The sequence below is a fragment of the Mizuhopecten yessoensis genome, unplaced genomic scaffold (assembly GCF_002113885.1).
Source record: "Mizuhopecten yessoensis strain PY_sf001 unplaced genomic scaffold, ASM211388v2 scaffold7513, whole genome shotgun sequence".
Lineage (NCBI taxonomy): Eukaryota > Metazoa > Mollusca > Bivalvia > Pectinida > Pectinidae > Mizuhopecten > Mizuhopecten yessoensis.
The window spans coordinates 439,062-447,458 of record NW_018407085.1 but is presented as its reverse complement, the minus strand read 5'-3'; the positions used below and the strand labels follow the sequence as shown (position 1 = coordinate 447,458).

The window sequence follows — 8,397 nt, the reverse complement described above, 5'->3', positions numbered from 1 at the left end:
TTCTTTTCTCTAGGTTCCCGCTCCAGATAGATTACTATGGCTTTCAGATAGACATTCTTTTCTCTAGGTTCCCGCTTCAGATAAATTACTATGGTTTTCAGACAGACATTCTTTACTCTAGGTTCCCGCTCCAGATATATTACTATGGTTTTCAGATAGACATTCTTTTCACTAGGTTCCCGCTCGTAAATAGATTACTATGGTTTTCAGACAGACATTCTTTGCTCTAGGTTCCCTCTCCAGATAGATTACTATGGTTTTCAGACAGACATTCTTTTCTCTAGGTTCCCGCTCCAGATAGATATTTCTATGGTTTCAGACAGACATTCTTTTCTCTAGGTTCCCGCTCGTAAATAGATAACTATGGTTTTCAGACAGACATTCTTTTCTCTACGTTCCCTCTCCAGATAGATTACTATGGTTTTCAGTCAGACATTCTTTTCTTTAGGTTCCCGCTTCAGATAGATTACTATGGTTTTCAGACAGACATTCTTTACTCTAGGTTCCCGCTCCAGATAGATTACTATGGCTTTAAGATATATATTCTTTTCTCTAGGTTCCCTCTCCAGATAGATTACTATGGCTTTCAGATAGAACTGGACACAGTGTACAACCTCCGAAGTCCTGTTGTCAACGCCGTCGTTCTCCGGGTGAACTACTTCGCCGGCCACAAGGTCAATCTCCTGGAGTTCGCAATGGACATAGATGGTGAGTTTGTCTAGATGATGGCTCTTACAAATAAGCTGCTGTTAGTTTTTTTAGGCTATATAAGGGAACCAGATTACGTCATTTATAAAACGTTTCAATTATGTTTGTTTTCACAATTTATACAACAAGTTATAGTTAATTCTTTAATTACACATTGTAGATGTGTCTTGTCAAAACTGCTCAAAAGTAAGGGAACGCTAAAGTTATAGAAAACCCATAATTTCATCAAATATGATATTTTGTTAATGAGAATAAATTTTTATCTTTGTTTTAGATTTCCACGTTATTTGGGATAGCCTCCAGCATTTTATTTTACTGAGACCTCATGCCATATTCGGGTTCCGACGGGACTATTCAGTGTTCGCTACGTTACAGAAAAATATAAAGGCAGCCATTTTGGAATTATTTGATAAGATAAATCTATCACAAGAGAACGTTCCTGATGGCACCATCCATTTGAAGGTATTGGGTAAGTAGAACTACTTGATGCTAAGTTTACCGTCCACACTTTCCTTCTCTTTACATGACCAGTTCTGTAAGATCCCCTATTTATCGATGCATACATGTCATTGAATTTGTTTCCTGTCTTTTTCCTCCTGTGATTTTATTCATATAATCTACCTTAACCTGACACTTGGTCCACGCTACATAGATAATACTTTATACATTAACACATTAATGGTATGTATATGTTCAAAGCATCAGTATATGTATATAGAGGGAGAGTATTTTAGTTGAGGTAGTTGAGGGTATATTTGAGATACCTTGATGATTACCTCTTAGTAATAAAGTTAATGTCTGATAAATATTATTTCGATGCATTAACACACATTAATACACGAGAGGGTCTCACACATATTCCATGATCTTCATGATATACAGTGCACACTTAAATGTCATAAATTTCACGATTACTGAAAAGTGGGTAGTTAATGTTTTGCCTTTTTGAATCTCTTTTGCATCAGCTGGTTTCCAATTTACAGCACAGTTTCTCCATAATAGTTGTTGAAGTACATAGATACTACGAAAGACTGATTTAACGAACAATGGATCAAGTTACTGTATCTTCTTTTAGGTCAAGAGATATTTTATCTAGAGGTTCGCGATTTGATGACTATATTTATGAACAACCCACAACATCCCATCTATAACTTTGATATGGGGAGACTGCAGGTGATACTGGAGCAGCTGCCATTGTATCGGACCAGGTATTACAGTAATTACATAGAGACATCCTGCAAACCGCGGTAAAATATTTTCTGTACCGCTATCATGATGTCTATAAATACATCTATTTACTGATACCATAATGTCTATCGTGATAAATATGCGTATACAGCTATCACGATGTCAGTACAAATAAATAATTGTATATACAGCTATCACGATATCCATATCATGTACAGGCATCGCAATGTGTATACAGCTATCACGCATTCCATACAGATATCTTGATGTTAATACAGCTATTACGCTATCTCTACAGGTAAATCACATTGCCTTTACACATATCTCATTGTCATTAAAGGTAAACCACTGTGTATATAGCTATCATTATATCTATACAGGTAAATAATTGTTTATACAGCTATCTCGATGTCTGTACAGATAAATCATTGCCTATACACTTTCACGCCATATATACAAGTAAATCATTGCCTATACAGCTAAATCGCTATCTTTACAGGTAAATCATTGGTTATACAGATATCACGATGTCAATAAACGTAAACCATCATCTCTCTACCTGTACGTCATTGTTTACACGGGTAACATATGTTATATTTCTGTTTAAGTTCTACGTCACTGGTGGACATTGTAAATATACTGCCCAGTGTTGGAGGATTTCCAATAAACATGACTGTCTCTGTAGCGATGAGTATGGGCCTGGAGTTTGATGCCAGACTGACTATGCCAGACATTATTGACTTAAACACAGATGTCCAGTTGGATGCATCCCTTAAAACTCAGTGTGTATTCCATAATTTTTGACATACTACTTTCTTTTCTTTTTTTATGAGTAATACACAAATGAATAACATTATTTCCAAGTTGAAAAGAACCTCACCAATCACGTTATAAAATGAGTGTATATTTGGGCGCGTACAATTTACCACATTGAATAAAGTGACTCAAGTTTATTGACCACTTCTTCGTATTATATCGGGTTGAAGAAATGCTACTTTTAATACAATATAGGTTTTTCTTTACATATTGTTGAGCTATATTGTGATCTTGCTTATCTCAAGAATCAAACACTTGTATACAAATAAAGTAGGCTAAATTGAGATATTACATTAATTCATTAATTGTATGATTTAATCAATTAATTTCTTTTCGTAATATTTAGATGTAACGTTCTTGAAGATCCTCTCAAAGCCTTTTAGTTCTTTTGATAGGATCATGAATTGCTTAAAATTAGCTGGATTGACTAGGACTACATGTTATATTGTTGTTTCGGTTTATATAGATGTAAGACATTTATGCTATAACTTTTATATCCTCCATAGTACTGCTGTGCATTTTAATGGGGAACTTGTAACGAGATTTGGGCAACACAGTCTTTCTGGTGCTAGAGGCAGTTCGGCAGGAATAATACAGATGTCGGTCTCTCCATCTTTACGCATTAACACTCAGCCTGAACAACCTAGGATTGTGGACTTCTCTTTGAGTCAAACCAACACGGACGCCAAATACACTATAGCAAATCTGAGGTAACTCTGAGAGAAACGTAACTCGTTTGCTATCAAATAATAAATGCTTAGTTTGTTTTGAACACAAACAGGAATTGAAAACATATTGCGAGTTTTCGAAAACGTCTGTTTCCTTTGTAAAGCAACGTGTGCCTTTGTCAAGCAAAGCGTTTCACACTCTTTGCTTGACAATGGACACAGACGTTTGCGAAAGCTCGCAAAATAAGTTTTCAATTCCTGTTTGTGTTCAAAACAAACTTAGCATTTACAATTCATACAAAATTCATGAATCCCATCCTGAAAGTTTGATATTATTTCGACAAACATAGCATGACGCAGTATGTCGTACAGAAAGTTTTATTTAGTAAGAGTTCTGTTTGACAGAGATATATTAAGTGTGCGATATGTCTGGTAGAGAAACAACGAAGCTCCCAATATATATGTGGCATACATATGGCGAATTGGAGTCTTTTGTCTGAGATTTAGGAAACTGATGCAGCTCTGTTAACAATATCTGAGGTTTCTTTGAGTTTTTTTCTGTGACAGAAATATAACAACTTGTTCATAGACATTTTTCTGTATAAGCTAGTCGTTTTACGGTTGTCGAACACAGATGTAGCAAGTCATCTGAGGTATGTCCGACAAAAACAGATTTGGTCTTAAGATGGCTGACAGAAGATACTTAATTGAGAGCTGTCTCAAAATATAAGCAGTTAAATTTTGTTGAATTTGCTGGCTTGTATTTGTGACAGTGGACATATGTACCTGACACATTCATCCGGGGAGGAGGAGATTGAAGGAGACCCGGAATTTCAGACCACGGTGCAGGATTGTGACAGAGGGCTGGTGTCTTTGATAACGGGAAACCAAGTGTGCTTCACCAGTGTGTATCCCAACACGACATCCTCGACGAGACACGCTTACTTCCCCTTATCCGGACCGTTTCACTACAGCCTGGATACACGTAAAGTTGAAACGTACAGCATATCATTTTCCTTAAAATCACTTTTTTTTCTATGTCGTAATGTAATGTCGGTAATAAGAATATATATTAAATTCAGTTTTACTGTTAAATAAAGGCTTATCTGCGAAGCTATTTGTAAAAAATAAAAATAAATATTGTTGATATTATCATTGTCTGGTGTTTAAACAGGGAAACTCTCCGTCTGTCCGTTGTGCGCATTCGAGGGGACAGTGAGCACATTTGGATCAACCTGACAAGAGAAGGTAGGCGCATGTTTGGGTCAGAGTGTACATATTGTTGTAAGAACAGGACTTCGTTCGAGGATATGCATCAGCAATGGTACACGAGGGTTTTGTGTTATCAGATGTTATTTACCGATTTATAAAACAGGCACTGCATAGAAAACATTTTAATTCCGCATTGTCAAAATTTCAAGGATTTTTTCATGGTTGGAGATTATCAAACTTGAAATTTCCCACAAACTTGAAAATTATCAGTACTAACGTACTCCCTACCGTATAGTTGAGGATTTTAACAAAGTGTGTGATTTCTCGAAAATCGAATTTTTTAATGAATTACCTTACGAGTGCTGAAGACCAACTTACAACGCAGAATTTCGAGATCTGCAGGTTGATAACTACTCTGGCAAGATTTGTGGTCGCCATGCCTTATTGATCTAATTTTATAATATTCTTCCCTTTGTGTGATATAAAAGCCGACGCTTTTTATTGTGTCTGTCTCGTTGTTTTGTTGCCATCTCCCCGGTTCTAGTCGTGAAGGAGAGGCAGGTTAAGATTTGACTTAGATTTCACCGGCAGTGGTCAATGAAGCAGAAGATATGCTAAACATTTCTGAAGTCATGTTCGTATTTTTCTTTCAGTGGTCTCCATGGAAATATTTCCTTTCCTTTTGCCATTGTTTCTTTTTTCAGTATTCCCTTACTGTTGTACGTTAAAAGGTAAATGTTGAATGTCTATATGAAAGAACGATTAAGGTCCATATTCTTTATGTATTATAAATAAGAAAAAAATATGAATTAGTAGATTATTTAAGAAATAGATATAGAATTAAAAAACTGGTATGTTAAACCCCGCATTTTATTGGTATTCCTAGCGTCTGTTCCCTTTCGAATTTTGTTGACTGATTTGATGACAAATTTTATACAAGGTCAGGGTCTATATATCGCGTTATTTCGCAGTTCGCGAATTTTGTGACAGTTTAACTTTTCCACGAAAGTTAATTAAGCAATTCAAAATTTGTACATCATTTATTTTTGTCAGCTAAGTATATCAGCGTTATTTTAGGCAAGTTAATGCATGAAGATTGTTTTTGAAATGAACATATAAATCACATGTGTGTTAGGTATGTTTAATTATTTACATTTTAGTTAAGAAATTTGCATATACAACATTTCTATTAGGTATACATGTATAACATTTCTATAAGGTATAAATGTATAACATTTCTATTAGGTATACATGTGTAACATTTCTATTAGCTATACATGTATAACATTTTTATTAAATATACATGTATAACAATTCTATAAGCTATACAAGTATAACATCTGTAGATATGTTCATGTAAATTACAATTATGTTAGAAGTGCTCATGTAGATATAACATATTTGTTCATGCATAAGTTTTGTTTTATGTGTGTCCTTTGAGATAACATTTGATTGCAGGAAACAATTTCTCCACTATTAAATAATGTTTTTCTATTCGAATTGATAACACCGAAGATCTGTTGTCTTTCAAAGAGGCTGTTTTGAACAACAGCAAAAACAGTGTAAAATATATTAAAAGGGATTTAATGGAATTATCTTTCCTAATTTTAATGACATGTCTGTCTTTGTTGTTTAAGGGCAGGAGAACACTATTGGCCTGAACCTGCACTCCTACAGTAAAAAAAAGCGTTTGAGTCTGTTAGAACTGATGATACCCGATGCCCAGATACACTTGTATGCTAATTATGACTATACATATTCCTACGGCGTGATTTCTACAAGATACAGCGTTGACGACGTACATCTGACTGTTGCTGGCAAAACTTTGAACAGATTCCTTGTAAAGGTTTGTCAAGATAACCCTATTAATAAATTATGCTTTTATTCAAAATAAGTAGAAACAACTATCTTTAATGGTTTATAATTAATGACATACTAATTAAGTCACTTATCTTTTTAGAAACGAACTGAAAATAGGGAGGGGACGAGGTCTGTAAGAACAGAGCGAGACATAGAGGAAGTAATCCTGGCTATTCCCGGTGCGAGTCTGGCTGTGACGGTAAATAGCTTCAGAAACAAGTTCAGGGGACACTACAACACAGTCGTTAATATGACATATTATTGGTGAGTATAGTGCCACAATCCCTACTAATATTACATTTCATTGGTGAGTATAGTGCCAGAATCCCTACTAATATCACATATTATTGGTGAGAATAATGTCACAATCCCTAATATGACATATCATTGGTGAGTATAATATCACAATCCCGAAAATTACATAACATTGGTGAGTATAATGTCACAATCCCTAATATGACATATCATTGGTGATTATAACGTGATTATCCCTAATATGACATGTTGACATTATTGTTACAGTGTTAAAGCTCGTCCCCTGTTGTATCTCCTTCACTGGAATCCTACTCTAGCCGGGCAGAATGGAGACGTGACCGTCGGTGAGTTGGTTGATGATGCGATTATCGGATACAACAGAGATTACAGTATATGGACAGTCAAAGACTACATGCAGCTCAAACTTCCAGGTATTGCTTTCCTTACAGGCTTAAGTAGTTTATGGAAGTCTTAATATGATTGACAAAGCTACCACAGTTTTGACGCGAGAGAAACAATAGACATTTATTTATCAAACATTTTTGTCTGCAGGTCTGAAGATCAGTCTGGATAATAAAATGGAAGCAAATAAGACCCATGCAAATCGCCACACAGTTATCGTTTACACAGGGATCAACGGTCAGGAGGTATAATATTCTCAAGTAACTTTGACAAAGGGGCCATAGAAAACGATAAATTTGATAGATTTATATATGTACTAAGGTGCAGGTCATACTTTTCTCGTACCACTGGGTCATAAATAGCCACGATGGACTCAGGCATTGGCCACGTCAAACGCTATTGAATTTTCCATTTATAGTGCTTGAATAGAGAGGCATTGTCTTGCTGATTAAAAGCCGCTTAGGATTTTCCCATAACAGACATGTCCTCTTAACTTAAACAGCATTGAGATGTTTCTTCAATTTACCGAAAATTAACGCTCACAACTCAGAAAAGACATTTATTTCAATGTTAATCGTTGTTACCCGTACACATTTGGAGCTGTTCGTATCAGTACGACTTGTGTAACAAACATACAAAATGTTACATTTAAACACTTATATTACTTGCAAATTAGTGAAATGCTTGAAGGTGGCCAAACTGCCTACTTTAAGCAAAACCATAGAAGGCTTGATGACGTCACAAATGTTGCTGCGTGACGTCATTCAGGCGTGCTTACACCAATGTTTATAGGTATTTCAGCCAAATGTTCTGTACTGGTGCTCGTGGGCATTTTGATACATGTGTATCTGGACAAATTATTAACTACAACTCTTACTAATGTGACGAATTTGCCTGCACTAACGTTACCTACAGTATGAATTGCCAACGCGGGTTCAGTGAGTTCCTTATTGAATGAACTACTATTTGGCTTCGTACCATGTTAGAAAACCTCATACCAAGTGGTTCGTAAACAATACTCTTACGGTAGGACATTTCTCCGCAATTCGTGCTACAGAGAGGGTACCCAAGCACAAATCTACTCGAGAGCGGAGCGCCGTGATTATGGTCCACAGAGGGTTTTACGTTGGGCCTGTCAGCATTACGTGTCGCACAGGTCGTCTCTAACAATGACAACGCCCAACATGATGTATTTAATTACGACACAGTTCTACAGAACAATACCACAATGTTCGAAATAGTCATGTAAGTGGCAAAACTTCACACATGATCAAAAGCTTGTATTCCT

At 35.9% G+C, this 8,397-nt stretch overlaps 1 protein-coding gene across 1 annotated transcript in view; it reads left to right on the top strand.

Annotated features, from left to right (window-relative positions):
• LOC110453807 (apolipoprotein B-100-like) overlaps positions 1 to 8,397 on the top strand; it is a gene marked incomplete at its 5' end in the record, with an annotated part of 31,444 nt that overhangs the window by 11,837 nt on the left and 11,210 nt on the right. Inside the window, 11 exons of the mRNA XM_021502967.1 lie at positions 557 to 708; positions 983 to 1,177; positions 1,784 to 1,916; positions 2,505 to 2,678; positions 3,219 to 3,422; positions 4,154 to 4,378; positions 4,555 to 4,628; positions 6,230 to 6,438; positions 6,553 to 6,716; positions 6,975 to 7,138; positions 7,260 to 7,354. Of these exons, the coding sequence (XP_021358642.1) occupies positions 557 to 708; positions 983 to 1,177; positions 1,784 to 1,916; positions 2,505 to 2,678; positions 3,219 to 3,422; positions 4,154 to 4,378; positions 4,555 to 4,628; positions 6,230 to 6,438; positions 6,553 to 6,716; positions 6,975 to 7,138; positions 7,260 to 7,354 (1,789 nt within the window). The remainder of the gene's footprint in view (positions 1 to 556; positions 709 to 982; positions 1,178 to 1,783; positions 1,917 to 2,504; positions 2,679 to 3,218; positions 3,423 to 4,153; positions 4,379 to 4,554; positions 4,629 to 6,229; positions 6,439 to 6,552; positions 6,717 to 6,974; positions 7,139 to 7,259; positions 7,355 to 8,397) is intronic.